General features: G+C 40.0%; 1 protein-coding gene across 5 annotated transcripts in view; it reads left to right on the top strand.

Annotated features, from left to right (window-relative positions):
* Cep97 (centrosomal protein 97kDa) overlaps positions 1 to 21,539 on the top strand; it is a 153,795-nt gene that overhangs the window by 60,927 nt on the left and 71,329 nt on the right. For all 5 annotated transcript variants that reach the window (XM_071668201.1, XM_071668204.1, XM_071668202.1 and 2 more), the window contains exon 7: positions 807 to 921. In XM_071668201.1, the coding sequence (XP_071524302.1) occupies positions 807 to 921 (115 nt within the window). The remainder of the gene's footprint in view (positions 1 to 806; positions 922 to 21,539) is intronic.

The raw sequence follows: 21,539 nt of genomic DNA, 5'->3' as shown, positions 1-21,539 counted from the left end.
GTCTTACTTGAAACATTTTAAATATCTCATTCACACATGCCTTGTATCCTTACATTTACTGTGCTTCTATCTAAAATTCTGGTGACATTTCACCAAAAATTCAGAAGAAAAGTGCAGAGAGTGGATGTTTTGGAAATTGAATCTTTGCAGACAGTGAGTGGTATGAAGAGGGTTGATTGAGTGAGAAATGATAGGGTAAGAGAGAGATGTGGTAATAAGAAGAGTATGGTTGAAAGAGATGAAGGGAATGCTGAAATGGGTCAGACTTAAAGATAGGATGATTGAGAAGTTGAGAAAGAAGATACACGTGACAGAAGTGGAGGGAATAAGAATGGAGAGACCCATTTAGAGATGGATGGATGGATTGAAAGATGCTGTGAGTCACTGGTGAGGTTTTTGGGTCTAAAAATGCAGGAGCTTGTAAGGCATACTTGGAATAGAGCAATGAGGACCACAGTGTGATGTGCTGTCATTGGGCTCAACCAGGCATATGATGTCATCATGAGAAAATATAGAAAGGTCTGTGGGGCTTGGCTGTGGATAGGGAGGCCCTTTTTCATTAGGGATGAGAAAGAAAGAATACTGTCCTTGTATCTCCAGTTATGTCATAGAAGACAACAAAGAGGGACTAGATTGGATGGCTGGAAATCCTCCCCTTCTGGATTATTTTCTAGATAAAGGAACAGAAGCCAGGAGAGGATTTCTTTGCACTAAGACTCATTTGTTTCAGATGCTGCCTTGCTACAGCAGAAATTGTGAATGTGTAGAAAAAAATTCTTTTTTATCTTTTGTTTTGTTTGTTTCAGATGAATGTGGAATGCCTGTTGGACCCCTTCTTGCCTTTGATTACAGACCCTATGTCATCAACTGGTGCCTTAACCTTAAGGTTCTCGATGGTTACAAGGTCACACCAAAAGAGAGGTAGGTCATCGGGGCAGATATTTAGCTGGATATATATCAGGTTAGAAAGAAGGAAGATTATTACTTTTGGTAATCCTTTTACAAAGCATATTACAGTGCAAGAAAATTCAGAGAGTTTATTGATTGGCCGTGGTTTTCCTTGAAATGCTATCTTTGGAGAAAAGGACCGTAGTTTCTCATACTGATGTTTCATTTCTTTAGTTATAATCACTATACCATCACTTAGTGATCACCTAAACAGTGTACACCTAGTTTTTTCTTCTTTTTTCTTGTCATTTTTAAGAAATCTCTCTTGGCTTTTACCCATGTAGTGATTCATTGAAGCCATAAAAGCCACATGGCTGACATTGGCAAAATGGACACTATAAAACTCAGAGCTATACTTCTGATGTGTCCATAAAGGTTGGGTGACAAAGCTATTTAAAAACATTGCTGAAATCACCTGGTAAAGTTATCTATCTGTACCTCACATGGGACTTGTGACAAAGCTATTTAAAAACATTGCTGAAATCACCTGGTGAATTTATCTATCTGTACCTCACATGGGACTTCACTTCACCACTCTCCCCTGTCTATCCATCTGTCTATCTATCTATCTATCTATCTATCTAATCTATATCTCTAACACATGTTCACTCTGGGAACTCCCATCAAGGGAGTAACCAAGCAAAAAAGTCTCCTCTTGTCCTTACAAGCCTTCCATGGATACACCATTCTGCTTATTCTCACACCATTCTTTCCCACAAGTACTCTTCCACTCTATTTCCCCATGTCACAGGTGGTCAGCTAGCCAGCTTGTAGGTAATTTACCTGAGCAGTGTAAGAGAATCATTCGACAAGTTGAGAACTTCATAAGATAAACCTCTATAGTGTAGCAGTTAGCATTCTTGATCCTGACACTTTTTGGGCTGCCCAGGGTCAAATACTTGATCCATACATACATTGAAAATCCTAAGTAGCAAATTAGCAACACAGTCACCCCCTGTCTTAATAAATTCAACTGCAATACTGCCCACTCCAGCAGCCTTGCCAAATTTCATCACCCCCAGAAAGCTTTCACCACCTCTTCTTTCTTCCAAACAATTCTATATGACTCTCTCACTTCGCATACCTTCTTAACCCAAACACCCTACATCTACCACCCTTTCATTTAACATATTCAAAAGTTCTTCAAAATACTCACTCCATCTCTTTCTCACTTCATCACTATCTGTCACCGGTTCTCCTTTTGCCACCTTCTGATATTCCTTTTTGTTGTTTTTTGCATATAATTAACCTTCTTCCATATCATTTTCTTACTCTCCCTAAAGTTTACTGAAACTCACTCACCATAACTCTCATTTGCCCTCTTTTCTAACCCCAACATCTCCCTGTTGAATTTCTGCTGCTTTCTCTTTTATATCCCCCAGTTGTTTTCACTCCTTTCCTGTAAGTACCAACACTTTTCTCTTTTTTCTTTTACTAGCAACTTTACTTCTTCATACCCTTTATAATCTGCCTATCGTCCACCTTTTGGATGCCACATGCATCTCCCACACATGCCAGCACTGCTTCTTTGAATACCTCCCATTCCTCATTTGCTCCCCTTGCTTTGTGTACTCTCACCTTCTGCTATTCTACATGCAATCTCCTGGTATTTCCTCACACAGGTCTCTTTTCCAACCTCAGTTACTTTCACCATTGTTTTCTCTCTGATGTTGTTTCCTCTTTTTCTAAAACCTCCTCAAACTTCGCCGTTGCCTCCACGAGGTAATGATCATACATCCGAACAGCAGCCCCTCAGCACATTTTACATGCCTATCAATTGATATGTGATCCAGTAATGCCTGCTGGCCGTCTTTCCGACTCGCATACATATAATTTTGAATAATCCTTTTTAAACCCGATATTCCCAGTCACCAGTCCTTTTTCTGCATACAACTTTACAAGTTAGTCACCATTTCCATTCATAACGCTGAATACCTTTTATGCCCTGATTATACCCAGAACTAATCATTACCCTCTCATTATATGATGATTTTTGAAGCTGTAATGCTTGCAAGATAATAGATAGTAGTGGTGAATTGATATCAGTATATGCCCATGAGTACTCCTGCACTACATTATATGCCTAATATCAGAACAATATAAGTTAAACCCTTCACTTTTCAGTGAATTCCACATTTTTCTTGTTATGCAAAAAAATCTCTGTAGCCTTGAAATGTAAAAGATATTCACATAATAGAAAACAACCTCAAAAGTATATTTGGTCCATTACTGTCACTCTGATAACTTGTACAAATTTTTGGATGTTTCAGCATAGTGCACTAAGAGTGTGGGAGGAAGGCCTGAGTGTCAAGTGAGCTCCACTAAACATATTTTATCATTTATTTTATCTGCTATGAAAAATTCATTACTGGTTATTATTACCTCGTATCTAATGTAGAAAATCTTATGATTAATATGATTCAGTGGTAATGTTTCTTTAACTGCAAAATTACAAAAGTTTGTAACATGACTAGTTGCACTAATCAGATGCAGTGTTGTAAATGGCAGGCAGACACTTGTAACACTGCCTCCACTTGTGCTAGAAACACCTTTAACTGCCTTACCTTTGTCAAATATCAGTGCTGGAAGACTCAAGTGCTCATAAAACCACTCTCCACATGATTCAGTGGTAGATCATCATTCAAAGCAATTCAAGATTATCTGCCTGATTCTCTAGATATTGCTAAAGGCTACTCAGTTTTCCTCCTAGGAAATTCACAAGAATTTAGTGTTACTGCATTGGCGTATTGCAGGGCGTCTGACTGTGGATTGAAATTCTTGAGCACTTCCACATCGGCAACCGCCCAGTCTTTGCAGATGGCCTTAAAAGATGCCCAAATATACTTCTGGAAGTCTTGCCTAGCTTGCATAAATATATGAGTTTAAGAGTTATAGGGTGCCTAGCAGACAAACTGTTCTTCATTTGTATGGTTTGTCTATCATTTCATGTAGAAAATCACGTTCTAGTTAATGGCATTTACAAAGTTATGCAGATTTGTTCTAAATATTTGAGAGTGTCCTGCACACTTTGTACCCTGGATGTTAGGATTTGGATATTCATAAGCCTGTGTATGGATCAGTTTTTAATCATCTCCTTGAAAAACAAATTACGAATGATGGTGTATCCTTTTTACATGTCTCTTTGCATGGAGTATCTACCAACCAATATGGTTATGTAACTGATGGTATGAACCTTAATGATGCTTACTGGCACATTACAACTTGTCCCAGAATGAGATCCTGTTCTGGTTCTCATAGAACCTACTTTAAAAAATAGAAGTCTGGTTTTCCTGTTTTTCCTAGTACTCATGGTTAGTTGAGATATGTACCTGGCCCACCTCATAAATTGATACTGTATACCTCTTAAAGCATGTTGTATTTCCATCTAGAGGTCTTCCTTATTCCATTCAGGATGTTACTTGGTTTAGATTAGCTGATGTACCTTTTTCAGTTCTCTCTGTTTTATCAAAAACATATGACTGGATTGCTACAGTGTCTTAACAGTTGATGCCCATGAGAGATTTTGACACATTTTTACACCTTTGGGTGAGTCAGTGATGCAACTCCATGTAGTAATGGCATGACATTTTCTCTCTAACCCTTTAGCACATCGGTAGTTCATAATGAAACTCTTATTAAAAGGTAGCAAGTGTTCTGCAGCCACTGATCAGGGAGTTTTTCCTGTTATTACACGTTAGGGTATCAGAGGGGTAAGTGATGGCTTCACAGTGAGCCAACACTTCGATGACTGTCAAGTTTCTTTCCTTTGGTCCAGGTTGCTGTCTATGCTTTCTGCCTCACATGCATCTGGGCCACTCTTATTCCATCCACAAACATACTATCTCTCCATCTTACACATAACACTTAACAATGCCTAACTCACTCAGCTCCTTCTTTGTAACTGTAGACTTTCCTGTAGTGAGTGATGAATGCTACCTGCCTTTTGGAAAAATTTCATCTCAAATATTTCTAAGTAAGTACTCTTGATAAACTTTGATGCTAAGAGAAGAGCAGTGAGTTTTAAGATAATGTCTAGATGCAAGAACTGCTTCATCTGGCTCATAAAACAGATGAATTGTTTTGATTACCAGAGATTCTGAGGGAACCTCCTTTGGTATCCAGGAATATTAACCTCCCTAGATAGAAAACAGTTCTGTCAGGGGCCAAGAGACTTTTATTTCTTCATTTTTTACTGATGAAGGCATATGATAGGGTTGATTAAGATGCTTTGTGGAAGGTCTTAAGAGTATATGGTGTGGGAGGTAAGCTTTAGACACAGTGAAAAGTTTTTATCAAGGATGTAAGGCATGTGTATGAGTAGGAAGAGAGGAGAGTGACTGGTTCCCGTGAAGGTCAGCCTGTGGCAGGGGTTTGTGATGTCTCCATGTTTGTTTGTTTTCTTTATGAATGGGGTGGTTAGGGAGATAATGCAAGAGTTTTTGAGAGAGGGGCAAGTATGCCGTCCGTTAGGGATAGGAGGGCTTGGAAGTGAGTCAGTTGTTCGCTGATGATACAGCACTGGTGGCTGATTTGGGTGAGAAACTGTAAAAGTTGGTGACTGAGTTTGGTAAAGTGTGTGAAAGAAGAAAGTTGAGAGTAAATGTAAATAAGAGCAAGGTTATTAGGTTCAGTAGGGCTGAGGGCAAGTTAAATGGGAGGTAAGTTTGAATGGAGAAAAACTGGAGGAAGTGAAGTGTTTTAGACATCTGGAAGTGGACTTAGCAGTGGATGGAACCATGAAAATGGAAGTGAGTCACAGGGTTGGGAGGGGGCAAAGGTTCTGGGAGCGTTGAAGAATGTGTGGAAGGCGAGAATGTTATCTCAAAGAGCAAAAATGGGTATGTTTGAAGGAATAGTGGTTGCAACAATATTAAATGGTTGCAAGGCTTGGGCTATAGATAGGGTTGTGTAGAGGAGGGTGGATGTGTTGGAAATGAAATATTTAAGGACAGTATGTGGTGTGAGGTGGTTTGAATGAATAAGTAATGAACAGGTAAGAGGGATGTGTGGTAATAAGAAGAGTGTGGTTGAGAGAGTAGAAGATGGTGTGTTGAAATGGTTTGGATGCATGGAGAGAATGAGTGAGGAAAGATTGACAAAGAGGATATATGTGTTAGAGGTGGAGGGAAGAAGGAGAAGCAGCAAGAGGTCAAGAGAAAGGTGCAAGAGTTGAAAAAGAGGGCAAATGAAAGTTAAGGTGAGATAGTATCATTAGATTTTAAGGAGAATAAAAAGATGTTTTGGAAGGAGGTAAATAACATGCATAAGACAAGAGAACAAACGGAGACATCGGTGAAGGGAGCAAGTGGGGAACTGATAACAGGTAGTGAAGGAGATGGAGTGAGTATTTTGAAGGTTTGTGAATGTTTAATGATAGAGCAGCAGATGTAGGGTGTTTGGTTTGGGGTGGTGTACGAAGTGAGAGGGTCAGGGAGAATGATTGGTGAAGAGATAAGAGGTTGTGAAAGCTTTGCAGAAGATGAAATCTGTCAAGAAGGTGGGTTTGGATGGTGTTGCAGTGGAATTTATTAAAAAAGGAGGTGACTGTGTTGTTGATTGGTTGGTAAGAAATTCAGTGTATGTATGGACCTAGGTGAAGTGACTGAGGATTGGCAGAATTCATGCATAGTGCCATTGTACAAAGGCAAAGGTGATAAAGGTGAGTGTTCAAACTGCAGAGGCATAAGTTTGTTGAGTATTCTGGGAAAATTATATGGGAGGGTGTTGATTGAGAGGGTATAGGCATGTTCAGAGCATCAGATTGGGGAAGAGTAGTGTGGTTTCCAAAGTGGTAAAGGATGTGTGGATCAGGTGTTTGTTTTGAAGAATGTATATGAGAAATACTAAGAAAAATAAATGGATTTGTATGTAGCATTTATGGATCTGGAGAAGGCATATGATAGGATTGATAGAGATACTTTGTTGAAGGTTTTAAGAGTATATGGTGTGGGAGGTAAGTTGCTAGAAGCAGTGAAAAGCTTTCACTAAGGATGTAAGGCATGTGTACGAGTAGGAAGAGAGGAGAGTGATTGGTTTCCAGTGAATGCCAGTCTGCGACAGGGGTGTGTGATGTCCCCATGGTTGTTTGTTTATGGATGAGTTGGCTAGGGAGGTAAATGCAAGAGTTTTGGAGGGAAGGATGAGTATGCAGTCTGTTGTGGATGAGAGGGCCTGAGAAGTGAGTCAGTTGTCATTCGCCGATGTTACAGCTCTGGTGGCTGGTTCATGTAAGAAACTGCAGAAGTTGGTGACTGAATTTGGAAAAGTGTGTGAAAGGAGAAAGTTGAGAGTAAGTGTGACTAAGAGCAAGGTTATTAGATTCAGTAGGTTTGAGGGACAAGTTAATTGGGATGTTTGTTCAAATAGAGAAAACTTGGAGGAAGTGAAGTGCCTTAGATATCTGGGAGTGGACTTAGCTGCACATGGAACCATGGAAGCAGAAGTGAGTCACAGGGTGGAGGAGGGGGCAAAGTTTCTGGGAGCGATGAAGAATGTTTGGAAGGAGAGAACATTATCTCGGAGAGCAAAAATGGGTATGTATGAAGGAATAGTAGTTCCAACAATGTTATATGGTTGCGAGGCATGGGCTGTAGATAGGGTTGTACGGTGGAGGGTGTACGTGTTGGAAATGAAATGTTTGAGGACAATATGTGGTGTGAGGTGGTTTGATTGAGTAAATAATGTAAGGGTAAGGAAGATGTGTGGAAATAAAAAGAGTGATTGAGAGAGCAGAAGAGGGTGTGTTGAAATGGTTTGGACACATGCAGAGAATGAGTGAGAAAAGATTGACAAAGAGGATGTGTGTGTCAGAGGTAGAGGGAACAAGGAGAAGCGGGAAACTAAATTGGAGGTGGAAGGATGGATTGAAAAAGATTTTGAGGGATCAGGGCTTGAACATGCAGGAGGGTAAGAGATGTGCAAGGAACAGAGTGAATTGGAACAATGTGGTATACCAGGGTCAACGTGCTGACAATATGGACTGAACCAGGGCATGTGAAGCATCTGGGGTAAACCATGGAAAGATCTGTGGGGCCTGGATGTGGAAAGGGAGCTGTGGTTTCGGTGCATTGCACATGACAGCTAGAGACTGGGTGTGAATGAATGTGTCTTTTTTGTCTGTATTCCTGGCATACTTCACTGAAGCAGGGGATATTGATGCTGTTTTTCTGTGGGGTAGGGTAGCAACAGGAATGGATGAAGGCAAGCAGTTATGAATATGTACATGTGTATGTATGTAATGTCTGTGTATGTGTGTGTATATGTATGTGTATATGTATGTATATATGTATGTGGGAGTATGTAATAGAGTGTAAGAAAGTAAACTCTAGATTGATATGGGTAAAACTGAAAGTGGATGGAGAAAGATGGATGATTATTGGTGCTTATGCACCTGGGCATGAGAAGAAAGATCATGAGAGCCACGTGTTTTAGGAGTAGCTGAGTGAGTGTGTAAGTAGTTTTGATGCACGAGACTTGGTTATAGTGATGGGTGATTTGAATGGAAGGGTGAGTAATGTGGAAGTTGAGGAAATAATTGGTGTACATCAAGTGTTCAGTGTTGTGAATGGAAGTGGTGAAGAGCTTGTAGATTTGTGTGCTGAAAAATTGACTGTCTATTGGGAATACCTGGTTTAAAAAGAGAGATATACATAAGTATATGTATGTAAGATCCATAAATGCTACATACAAATCCATTTGCTTTTCTAAGTATTTCTCACATACATTCTTCAAAGCAAACACCTGATCCACACATCCTCTACCACTTCTGAAACCACATTGCTCTTCCCCAATCTGATGCTCTGTACATGCCTTCACCCTCTCAATCAATACCCTCCCATATAATTTACCAGGAATACTCAACAAACTTATACCTCTGTATATATATATATATATATATATATATATATATATATATATATATATATATATATCTATATATTTCTTTCGTCTGTTTCCTTGCGCTACCTCGCAAACGCGGAAGACAGCGACAAAGTATAATAAAAAAAAATAATAATAATATATATTTTTTTTTTTTTTTTTTTTATACTTTGTCGCTGTCTCCCGCGTTTGCGAGGTAGCGCAAGGAAACAGACGAAAGAAATGGCCCAGCCCCCCCCCATACACATGTACATACACACGTCCACACATGCAAATATACATACCTACACAGCTTTCCTTGGTTTACCCCGGACGCTTCACATGCCTTGATTCAATCCACTGACAGCACGTCAACCCCTGTATACCACATCGCTCCAATTCACTCTATTCCTTGCCCTCCTTTCACCCTCCTGCATGTTCAGGCCCCGATCACACAAAATCCTTTTCACTCCATCTTTCCACCTCCAATTTGGTCTCCCTCTTCTCCTCGTTCCCTCCACCTCCGACACATATATCCTCTTGGTCAATCTTTCCTCACTCATTCTCTCCATGTGCCCAAACCATTTCAAAACACCCTCTTCTGCTCTCTCAACCACGCTCTTTTTATTTCCACACATCTCTCTTACCCTTACGTTACTTACTCGATCAAACCACCTCACACCACACATTGTCCTCAAACATCTCATTTCCAGCACATCCATCCTCCTGCGCACAACTCTATCCATAGCCCACGCCTCGCAACCATACAACATTGTTGGAACTACTATTCCTTCAAACATACCCATTTTTGCTTTCCGGGATAATGTTCTCGACTTCCACACATTTTTCAAGGCTCCCAAAATTTTCGCCCCCTCCCCCACCCTATGATCCACTTCCGCTTCCATGGTTCCATCCGCTGACAGATCCACTCCCAGATATCTAAAACACTTCACTTCCTCCAGTTTTTCTCCATTCAAACTCACCTCCCAATTGACTTGACCCTCAACCCTACTGTACCTAATAACCTTGCTCTTATTCACATTTACTCCTAACTTTCTTCTTTCACACCCTTTACCAAACTCAGTCACCAGCTTCTGCAGTTTCTCACATGAATCCGCCACCAGCGCTGTATCATCAGCGAACAACAACTGACTCACTTCCCAAGCTCTCTCATCCACAACAGACTTCATACTTGCCCCTCTTTCCAAAACTCTTGCATTCACCTCCCTAACAACCCCATCCATAAACAAATTAAACAACCATGGAGACTTCACACACCCCTGCCGCAAACCTATATATATATATATATATATATATATATATATATATGATAATATATATATATATATATATATATTCTTTTCTTTCTTTTAAACTATTCGCCATTTCCCGCGCTAGCGAGGTAGCATTAAGAACAGAGGACTGGGCCTTTGAGGGAATACCCTCACCTGGCCCAATTCTCTGTTCCTTCTTTTGGGAAAAAAAAAAAAAAAATATATATATATATATATATATATATATATATATATATATATATATATATATATATATATATATATATATATATATATATTTTTTTTTTTTTTTTTTTTTTTTTTTTGCCGCTGTCTCCCGCGTTTGCGAGGTAGCGCAAGGAAACAGACTAAAGAAATGCCCCAACCCACCCCCATACACATGTACATACATACGTCCACACACGCAAATATACATACCTACACAGCTTTCCATGGTTTACCCCAGACGCTTCACATGCCTTGATTCAATCCACTGACCCTCTTCTCCTCGTTCCCTCCACCTCCGACACGTATGTAGCATTTATGGATCTGGAGAAGGCATATGATAGAGTTGATAGAGATGCTCTGTGGAAGGTATTAAGAATATATGGTGTGGGAGGCAAGTTGTTAGAAGCAGTGAAAAGTTTTTATCGAGGATGTAAGGCATGTGTACATGTAGGAAGAGAGGAAAGTGATTGGTTCTCAGTGAATGTAGGTTTGCGGCAGGGGTGTGTGATGTCTCCATGGTTGTTTAATTTGTTTATGGATGGGGTTGTTAGGGAGGTGAATGCAAGAGTTTTGGAAAGAGGGGCAAGTATGAAGTCTGTTGTGGATGAGAGAGCTTGGGAAGTGAGTCAGTTGTTGTTCGCTGATGATACAGCGCTGGTGGCTGATTCATGTGAGAAACTGCAGAAGCTGGTGACTGAGTTTGGTAAAGTGTGTGAAAGAAGAAAGTTAAGAGTAAATGTGAATAAGAGCAAGGTTATTAGGTACAGTAGGGTTGAGGGTCAAGTCAATTGGGAGGTAAGTTTGAATGGAGCAAAACTGGAGGAAGTAAAGTGTTTTAGATATCTGGGAGTGGATCTGGCAGCGGATGGAACCATGGAAGCGGAAGTGGATCATAGGGTGGGGGAGGGGGCGAAAATCCTGGGAGCCTTGAAGAATGTGTGGAAGTCGAGAACATTATCTCGGAAAGCAAAAATGGGTATGTTTGAAGGAATAGTGGTTCCAACAATGTTGTATGGTTGCGAGGCGTGGGCTATGGATAGAGTTGTGCGCAGGAGGATGGATGTGCTGGAGGTGGAAAGATGGAGTGAAAAAGATTTTGTGTGATCGGGGCCTGAACATGCAGGAGGGTGAAAGGAGGGCAAGGAATAGAGTGAATTGGATCGATGTGGTATACCGGGGTTGACGTGCTGTCAGTGGATTGAATCAGGGCATGTGAAGCGTCTGGGGTAAACCATGGAAAGCTGTGTAGGTATGTATATTTGCGTGTGTGGATGTATGTATATACATGTGTATGGGGGTGGGTTGGGCCATTTCTTTCGTGTGTTTCCTTGCGCTACCTCGCAAACGCAGGAGACAGCGACAAAGAAAAAAAAAAAAATGTATGTAAGTAGGAGAGATGGCCAGAGAGCATTATTAGATTACATGTTGATTGATAGGCGCATGAAAGAGACTTTTAGATGTTAATGTGCTGAGAGGTGCAACTGGAGGGATGTCTGATCATTATCTTGTGGAGGCGAAGGTGAAGATTTGTAGAGGTTTTCAGAGAAGAGATAATGTTGGGGTGAAGTGAGTGTTCAGAGTAAGTGAGCTTGGGAAGGAGACTTGTGTGAGGAAGTACCAGGAGAGACTGAGTACAGAATGGAAAAGGGTGAGAACAAAGGACATAAGGGGAGTTGGGGAGTAATTTAGGGAAGCAGTGATGGCTTGCGCAAAAGATGCTTGTGGCATGAGAAGCATGGGAGTTGGGCAGATTAGAAAGGGTAGTGAGTGGTGGGATGAAGAATAAGATTATTAGTGAAAGAGAAAAGAGAAGCATTTGGATGAGTTTTGCAGGGAAATAGTGCAAATGACTGGGAGATGTATAAAAGAAAGAGACAGGAGGTCAAGAGAAAGGTGCAAGAGGTGAAAAAGAGGGCAAATGAGAGTTGGGGTGAGAGAGTATCATTAAATTTTAGGGAGAAAAAAAGATGTTATGGAAGGAGGTGAATAAAGTGCATAAGACAAGAACAAATGGGAACATCGGTGAAGGGGCAAATAGGGAAGTAATAACAAGTAGTGATGTGAGAAGGAGATGGAGTGAGTATTTTTAAGGTTTGTTGAATGTGTTAGATGATAGAGTGGCAGATACAGGGTGTTTTGGTCAAGGTGGTATGCAAAGTGAGAGTGTTAGGGAGAATGATTTGGTAAACAGAGAAGAGGTAGTAAAAGATTTGAGGAAGATGAAAGCCGGCAAGGCAGCGGGTTTGGATAGTATTGCAGTGGAATTTATTAAAAAAGGGGGTGACTGTGTTGTTGCCTGGTTGGTAAGGTTATTTAATGTATGTATGACTCATGGTGAGGTGCCTGAGGATTGGCGGAATGCATGCATAGTGCCATTGTACAAAGGCAAAGGGGATAAAGGTGAGTGCTCAAATTACAGAGGTATAAGTTTGTTGAGTATTCCTGGTAAATTAAATGGGAGGGTATTGATTGAAAGGGTGGAAGCATGTACAGAGCATCAGATTGGGGAAGAGCGGTGTGGTTTCAGAAGTGGTAGAGGATGTGTGGATCAGGTGTTTGCTTTGAAGAATGTATGTGAGAAATACTTAGAAAAGCAAATGGATTTGTATGTAGCATTTATGGATCTGGAGAAGGCATATGATAGAGTTGATAAAGATGCAATGTGGAAGGTATTAAGAATGTATGGTGTGGGAGGCAAGTTGCTAGAAGCAGTGAAAAGTTTTTATCGAGGATGTAAGGCATGTGTACGAGTAGGAAGAGAGGAAAGTGATTGGTTCTCATTGAATGTAGGTTTGCGGCAGGGGTGCATGATGTCTCCATGGTTGTTTAATTTGTTTATGGATGGGGTTGTTGGGAGGTGAATGCAAGAGTTTTGGAGAGACAGGCAAGTATGCAGTCTGTTGTGGATGAGAGAGCTTGGGAAATGAGTCAGTTGTTGTTTGCTGATGATACAGCGCTGGTGGCTGATTCATGTGAGAAACTGCAGAAGCTGGTGACTGAATTTGGTAAAGTGTGTGAAAGAAGAAAGCTGAGAGTAAATGTGAATAAGAGTAAGGTTATTAGGTACAGTAGGGTTGAGGGACAAGTCAATTGGAAGGTAAGTTTGAATAGAGAAAAACTAGAGGAAGTGAAGTGTTTTAGATATCTCGGAGTGGATTTGGCATTGGATGGAACCATGGAAGCGGAAGTGAGTCAAAAAGTGGGGGAGGGGGCGAAAGTTCTGGGAGTTTTGAAAAATGTGTGGAAGGTGAGAACATTGTCTCAGAAAGCAAAAATGGGTATGTTTAAAGGAATAGTAGTTCCAACAATGTTATATGGTTGTGAGGCGTGGGCTATGGATAGAGATGTGCAGAGGAGGATGGATGTGTTGGAAATGAGATGCTTGAGGACAATATGTGGTGTAAGGTGGTTTGATTTTTGGGATGTAAAAGGAAAAGGGGAAAGAAGTGTTGGTATAACCCAAAAGTGTGGTTGAAAGAAACAGAGGAGGGTTTTTGAAAAGGTTTGGTTCACATGGAGAGAAAGAGTGAGGAAAGATTGACAAAAAACAAATATGTGTCAGAGTTGAAGGGGAAAGAGGGGAAGTGGGAGACCAAATTGAAAGGGGGGAAAGATGGATTTAAAAAAAATTAAAGAGCGATTGGGGCCCGAAAATGCAGGAGGGTGAAAATCGTGCTGGAAAAAGGGTGAAATTTTGGGAAAAAGTGGTATATCGGGTTCAAAGTGCTGTCAATTTGGGTTGAACCTTTGGCCCTTTTTAAGGGTTGGGGGAAAAAATAGGAAAAATTTTTGGGGCCTGGGTTTTGGGAAAGGGGCTGTGGGTTTTGGGGCATTATACATAAAAAAGCTAGAGGGCTGATTTTTAGAAAAGTGGCCTTTGGTTTTTCTTTTCCCAGCACTAAAATTTCCCCATATTTTTGGGGGGGGAAGGGGTTGTCATTTTTTGGGATGGTGGGGTGGGAATGGGAATGAATTTTAAAAGGGAAAAAATTTTGAGTTATTACATGTGTGTATATGTTTATGTTTTGTGTATTTTTTTATAAAGTATCATTGAAATGTATAGATATGGGATATGTGCCCGGGTTTTGGGGATGTATGTATATTATGTGTATGTGGATGGGGTTTAGCCATTCTTTCGCTGTTTTCCCTTTTGGCCCACCCCGCTAATGGGGGGACACAGTGCGAAGTATGATAAATAAAAAGTTAAAGTGTATAAAATGCTTTTGTGGGGGTTTTTTGTATGTTTTATATATATATAATTTTTATTTTATATATATTCCCTTGGGGTAGGGGAAAAGAATACTTCCCCCGAATTCCCGCGGTCGAGAAGGCGGGCCCCAAAAGGGGGGGAGCAGGGGGGTGGAAAAACCTCCCCTTTTCGTTTTTTTTTTTTTAATTTTCCAAGAGGAACAGAGAAAAAGGGCCATGTGTGGATATTCCACTCTCAAAGGCCAGTCCTCTGTTCTTAACCGCTACCTCGATATCGCGGGAATGGCGAATTTATGAAAAAAAAAAATATTTATATATATATATATTTTTAAAATTTTAAAAATTTTTAAAAAAAAAAAAAAATTAAAAAAAAAAAAAAATTTTTTTTGGGGGGTTTTTTAAAAAAAGGGGGGGGAAAAAAAAGGGGGGGGGTTTTTAAAAAAACCCAAGGCCCTTTTTTTTCCCCCCTTTTTGGGAAAAAAAAAAAAATTTTAAATTTTTTTTTTTTAAAAAAAATTTTTTTTTTTTAAAAAAATTTTTTTTTTTTTTTTTTTTTTTTTTTTTTTTTTTTGGGGGCCCCCTTTTTTTTTTGGGGCCAAAAAAAAAAGGGGGGGGCCCCCCCCAAAAAATTTTTAAAAAAACCAAAAAAATTTTTAATTTTTTTTTTCCCCTTTTTTTTTTTTCCCCCCTTTTTTTTTTTTCCCCCCCGGGGGGTTTTTTTTTATTAAAAGGGGGTTTTTTTTTTTTTTGGGGGGGGGGGGGCCCAATTTTAAAAAAAATTTTAAAGTTTTTTAATGTGGGGTTTTTTATTTTTAAAAAAATTTTTTTTTTAAAATTTTTTTTTAAAAAAAGGGGTTTTTTTTGGGGGGTTTTTTTGGGGGGGTTTTTGGGGGTTTGGGGGGGAAAAAACCCCCTTTTTTTTTTTTTTTTAAAAAGGGGGGGAAAGGGGTTTTTTGGGGGTTTTTTTCCCCCCCCTTTTTTAAAAAAAAAGGGGGGGGAAAGGGGTTTTAAAAAAAAAAAAATTTAAAAAAATTTTTTAAAAAAATTTTTTTTTGGGGGGGGCCCAACCCCCTTTTAAAAAAAATTTTTTTTTTAAATTTTTTTTTTGGGGGGTTGGACCCCCCAAGGAACCAAAAAGGGGAAAAAGGGGGGGGGGGGGGGGGCCAAAATTTTGGGAAAAAAAAGGGGAAAAAAAAAAAAAAAAAGGGGGGGGTTTTGGGGGAAAAATTTTAAATGGGGGGGGGGGGGGGGGGAAAAAAAGGGGGGGGGATGGGGGGGGAAAAAAATTTTGGGAAATTGTGTGGTGTGAGGTGGTTTGATCGAGTAATTTAAAGTAAGGGGTAAGAGAGATGTGTGGGGAAAAAAAAAAAGAGGTGGGTTTTGGGGAGCAGAAAGGGGTTTTTTTTGAAAAGGTTTTTGGGGACATGAGAGAAAAGGGGTGGGGGGGAGAGATTGACCAAGAGGGTATAGTGTCGGAGGTTGGGGGGAAGAGGGAAGGGGGACCAAAATTGGGGGGTGGAAAGATGGAGTGGAAAAAAAATTTTTGGGTGATGGGGCCCTTTAACATGCAGGAGGGTGAAAGGAGGGCAAGGAAAAGAGTGAATTGGATCAGGGGGTAAAACCGGGGTTTAGTGCTGTAGTGGATTTAACAAGGGGATGTTTAAAAAAGTTTTGGGGGGAAAAAATGGAAAACGGTTAGGGTTTTTATTTGCTTTGTGGGGGGGGGGTTTTTTTAATGTGTATTTGGGGGGGGGGGGGCCCTTTTTTCGTTTGTTTCCTTGCGTACCTCGCAAACGCGGGAGACAGCGACAAAGTATAAAAATATATATATATATATTAAAAAATATTATAAAATATTTACAGGGGGTTTACGTGTTTTCCCGTGGATTGAATCAAGGCATGTGAAGCGTCTGGGGTAAAACCCTGGAAAGTGGTAGGTTTTGTATATTTTCGTGGTTTTGGGCGTGTGTATTACATGTGTATGGGGGGGGGGGGGTTTGGGGCCCTTTTTTTCGTCTGTTTCCTTTCGCTACCTCGCAAACGAGGGAGACAGCGACAAAGTTATAAAAAAAAAATAAAAAAAAAAAAAAAAAAAAAAAATTTTAAATTTTTATATATATATATATATATTTTTTTTTTTTTTTTTTTTTTTGTGCTGCCCCCCCGGTTTGCGGGGGAGCGCAGAAACAGCGAAAAAAGGGCCCCAAACCCCCCCAAACACAGTAATACACCACGTCCACACACGCAAATATACATCCCTACACATTTCAGGTTTCCCCCAGACGCTTCAACCCCCTTGATTCAATCCACTGACAGCACGTAACCCCCGATCCCACACGTCCAATTCACTTTTTCCCCTTGCCCCCTTTCACCCCCCTGCATGTTCGGGCCCCCGACACACAAAATCTTTTTACTCCAATTTTTCCCACCCAATTTGGCTCCCCTTCTCCTCGCCCCCTCCCCTCCGCACATAATCCTCTTGTCAATCTTTCCATCATTTTTCCCCATGGCCCAAACCTTTTCAAAACACCCTCTTTGTTTCTCAACCCGCCTTTTTTTTTTCCCCAACATCTCTCTTCCCTTTATTTTACTTACCGATAAAACCCACCCAAAACCACCATTGTCCTCAAACACCATTTCCACATCCACCCCTGCGAAAAACTTTCCTAGCCCACGCCCGCACCATACAACATTTTTGGGAAACCATATTCCTTCAAAAAACCCCTTTTTTTGCTTTCCGAATAATTTCTCGATTTCCCACATTTTTAACCCCAAAATTTTCGCCCCCCCCCCCACCCTAGATCCACTTCCGTTTCCAGGTTCCATCCCTCAGATCCCTCCCAGATATCTAAAACACTTACTTCCCCCATTTTTTTCTCCATTCAAAACTACCCCCCAAATTGACTTCCCCTAAACCTATGTACCTAATACCTTGCTCTTATTCACATTACTCTTAATTTTCTTTTCCACACATTTACCAAACCAGTCACCAGCTTCTGCTTTTCTCACATGAATCACCCCCAGCGCTTATCATCAGCAAACAAAACTGACTCATCAACTCTCTCATCCCCCAAAAACTTCAAACTTGCCCCCCTTTTTCCAACTCTTGCATTACCTCCCTAACAAACCCCCCCCATAAACAAATTAAACAACATGGGTACACACCCCACCCCCGCCGCAAACCTCATTTCCCGAAACCCAAACACTTTCCTCTCTTCCCACACGTACCTGCCTTACATCCTCGATAAAAACTTTTTACTGCTTCAACAACTGCCTCCCACCCATATATTCTTTTTACCTTCCCCAGAGCATCCTATTTTAATTTGTTTAATTGCTTACAAATCAAAATTTGTTTTCTGGGGTTAAAAAAATTTATTTTAAAAAAATTCTTTCAAAGAAAACCGGCCCAACACTTTAATTCTGGGAAAAAAAAATGCTTTTTTCCCTTTTTAAATTTTAAATTTTTATATATTATTAATTAATTTATTATTTTAAAAAAAAATAAATATTAAATAAATATAATTTTTATATTTTAAATATATAATTTGTTGGGGGGAAATGGGCATAGTTGGGGGCCCTGGGTTTTTAAAAAGGGAAAGGGGATATTTTTTAAAAATGAGTGAAAATACAGAAAAAAAAAAGGTTTTTTGAGATTTGGTTAAAAATATGATAGAAAATTTATAAAATTAAAAATTAAAAATCAAATTTGGGAAAAGGGATGTGGTTTCGAAAGGGAGAAGAGTGTGGATCGGGGTTTTTTTTGAAAATGTATGTGAGAAAACTTAGAAAAGCAAATGGATTGTATGTAGCATTTTTGGGTCTGGAGAAGATATGATAGAGTTGATAGAGATGCTCTGTGGAAGGTCTAAGAATATATGGTGTGGGAGGCAAGTTGTTAGAGCAGTGAAAAATTTTTATCGGGATGTAAGGCTGTGTACTGTAGGAAGAAGGGGAAAAATGTTGGGTTTCAGGAATGTAGGGTTTTCGGGAGGGGTTGGGGGATTCTCCTGGGTTGTTTAAAATTTTTTAGGATGGGGTTGTTAGGGAGGTGAATGCAAGAGTTTTGGAAAGAGGGGGAAGTATGCAGTCTGTTGGGGATGAGAGAGCTTGGGAAGTTTTTTCAGTTTTTTGTTCGCTGATGTACAGCGCTGGGGCTGATTCACGTGAAAAAATGCAGAAGTGGTGATTTGAGTTTGGTAAAGTGTGTGAAAGAAGAAAGTTAAGAGTAAATGTGAATAACAGCAAGGTTATTAGGTACAGTAGGGTTGAGGATCAAGTCATTTGGGAGGTAAGTTTGGATGGAGAAAAAGTGGAGGAAGTAAAGTGTTTTAGATATCTGGGAGTGGATCTGGCAGCGGATGGAACCATGGAAGTGGGAGTAAATCAGAGGATGGGGGAGGGGGTGAAAATTCTGGGAGCCTTGAAGAATGTGTGGAAGTCGAGAACATTATCTCGGAAAGCAAAAATGGGTATGTTTGAAGGAATAGTGGTTCCAACAATGTTGTATGGTTGCAAGGTGTGGGCTATGGATAGAGTTGTGCGCAGGAGGGTGGATGTGCTGGAAATGAGATGTTTGAGGACAATGTGTGATGTGAGGTGGTTTGATCGAGTAAGTTATGTAAGGGTAAGAGAGATGTGTGGAAATAAAAAGAGCGTGGTTGAGAGAGCAGAAGAGGGTATTTTGAAATGGTTTGGGCACATGGAGAGAATGAGTGAGGAAAGATTGACCAAGAGGATATATGTGTCGGAGGTAGAGGGAACGAGGAGAAGTGGGAGACCAAATTGGAGGTGGAAAGATGGAGTGAAAAAGATTTTGAGTGATCGGGGCCTGAACATGCAGGAGGGTGAAAGGAGGGCAAGGAATAGAGTGAATTGGATTGATGTGGTATACCGGGGTTGATGTCCCGTCAGTGGATTGAATCAGGGTATGTGAAGCGTCTGGGGTAAACCATGGAAAGTTGTGTGGGGCCTGGATGTGGAAAGGGAGCTGTGGTTTCGGGCATTATTGCATGACAACTAGAGACTGAGTGTGAGCGAATGGGGCCTTTGTTGTCTTTTCCTAGTGCTGCCTCACGCACATGAGGGGGGAGAGGGATGTTATTCCTTGTGTGGCAAGGGGGGTGAGTAGGGGCAGACAGTGTGAATTGTGTCCATGTGTGTATATGTGTGTGTCTGTGTGTGTATATATGTGTGTACGTTGGGATGTATAGGTATGTATATTTGCGTGTGTGTGTGTACATTGTGTATGGGGGTGGGTTGGGCCATTTCTTTCGTCTGTTTCTTTGTGCTACCTCGCAAATGCGGGAGACAGTGACAAAGCAAAATAAATAAATAATAAATATATATATATATATATATATATATATATATATATATATATATATATATATATATATATATATATATTTTTTTTTTTTTTTTTTTTTTTTTTTTCCAAAAGAAGGAACAGAGAATTGGGCCAGGTGAGGGTATTCCCTCAAAGGCCCAGTCCTCTGTTCTTAACGCTACCTCGCTAATGCGGGAAATGGCGAATAGTTTGAAAAAAAAAAAAAAAAAAATATATATATATATATATATATATATATATATATATATATATATATATATATATATATATATATACACATATATATATATGTGTGTGTGTGTGTGTATATGAGTGGATTGGTCATTCTTTGTCTGTTTCCTGGCAGTGCCTCACTGATGCTGGAAACAGTGATTATGTATAATAAATAAATATATGAATGTGTGTATATGAGTGGGTGGGTTGTTCTTCGGCTGTTTCCTGGTGCCACCACGCTGATGCGGGAAACAGTAATTTAGTATGATGATAATAATGATAATGAAATATTTGAGGACAATATGTGGTTTGAGGTGGTTTGATTGAGTAAGTAATGATAGGGTAAGAGAGATGTGTGGAAATATAAAAGAATGTGGTTGAGAGAGCAGAAAAGGGTGTGTTGAAATGGTTTGGACATATGGAGAGAATGAGTGAGGAAGGACTGACAAAGAGGATATATGTGTCAGAGTTGGAGGGGACAAGGAGAAGCAGGAGACCAAATTGGAGGTGGAAGGATGGAGTGAAACATATTTTGAGCAATTGTATCCTGAACATACAGGAGGGTGAAAGGTATGCAAGGAATAGAGGGAATTGGAATAATGTTGTATACTAGGGTCGACATGCTGTCAATGGACTGAACCAGGGAATGTGAAACATCTGGGGTAAACCATGGAAAGGTTTGTGGGGCCTGGATGTGGATAGTGAGTTATGGTTGTGGTGCTTAACACATGACAACTAGAGACTGAGTGTGAATAAATGTGGCCTTTTTTGTGTGTTTTCCTGGTGCCACCTCACTGAAGCAGGAGGTAGCGTTGCTGTTTCCTTTAGGATGAGGTAGTGCCATGAATGGATGAAGGCAAGCATGAATATGTACACATGTGTATATATTTTTATGTATGTATATGTGTATATGTTGATATGTATATGTATGTATATGTCCGTGTATGGGCGTTTATGTATATATAGGTGTATATGAGTGGATGGGCCATTCTCTCTTCGTCTGTTTCCTGGCGCTACTTTGCTGACATGGGAAGTGGCGGTCAAGTATGATAGATAGAGATAATGATAATAATAATAATGATTATAATAATTTTTTTGTCAGAAGCCTTGAGTTTGAGAGGATAACCTTCATTGTTGGCCTTTCTGAAAGTTTTCCTTTATAGGAGTTTATCATGGAGATTTTTGAAGTTTACTATAATGTGCCTTTAATGATACCTTCTTCCAGGTGTATAGGGTTTTTATGGCATAGGCTTGAAGTTACCATCCTCAGCACAAAAGGACCTTATTGTACTAAAATGCCACCCTCAGCACAAAAGGACCTTATTGTACTAAGATGAGTCTTAAGTTATTCTTGCTGTATTTGGCCTTTCTGTTAAAGTTTTTCTCAAACCCTCCTTTTTCATTTTGGTATCATCTCATGGCTTATGGGACAAACTTACTTCAAAGGGAAATATAAGTTTTGA

This window comes from Panulirus ornatus, chromosome 12 (assembly GCF_036320965.1).
Source record: "Panulirus ornatus isolate Po-2019 chromosome 12, ASM3632096v1, whole genome shotgun sequence".
Lineage (NCBI taxonomy): Eukaryota > Metazoa > Arthropoda > Malacostraca > Decapoda > Palinuridae > Panulirus > Panulirus ornatus.
This window is presented reverse-complemented; position numbering and strand designations above follow the sequence as displayed.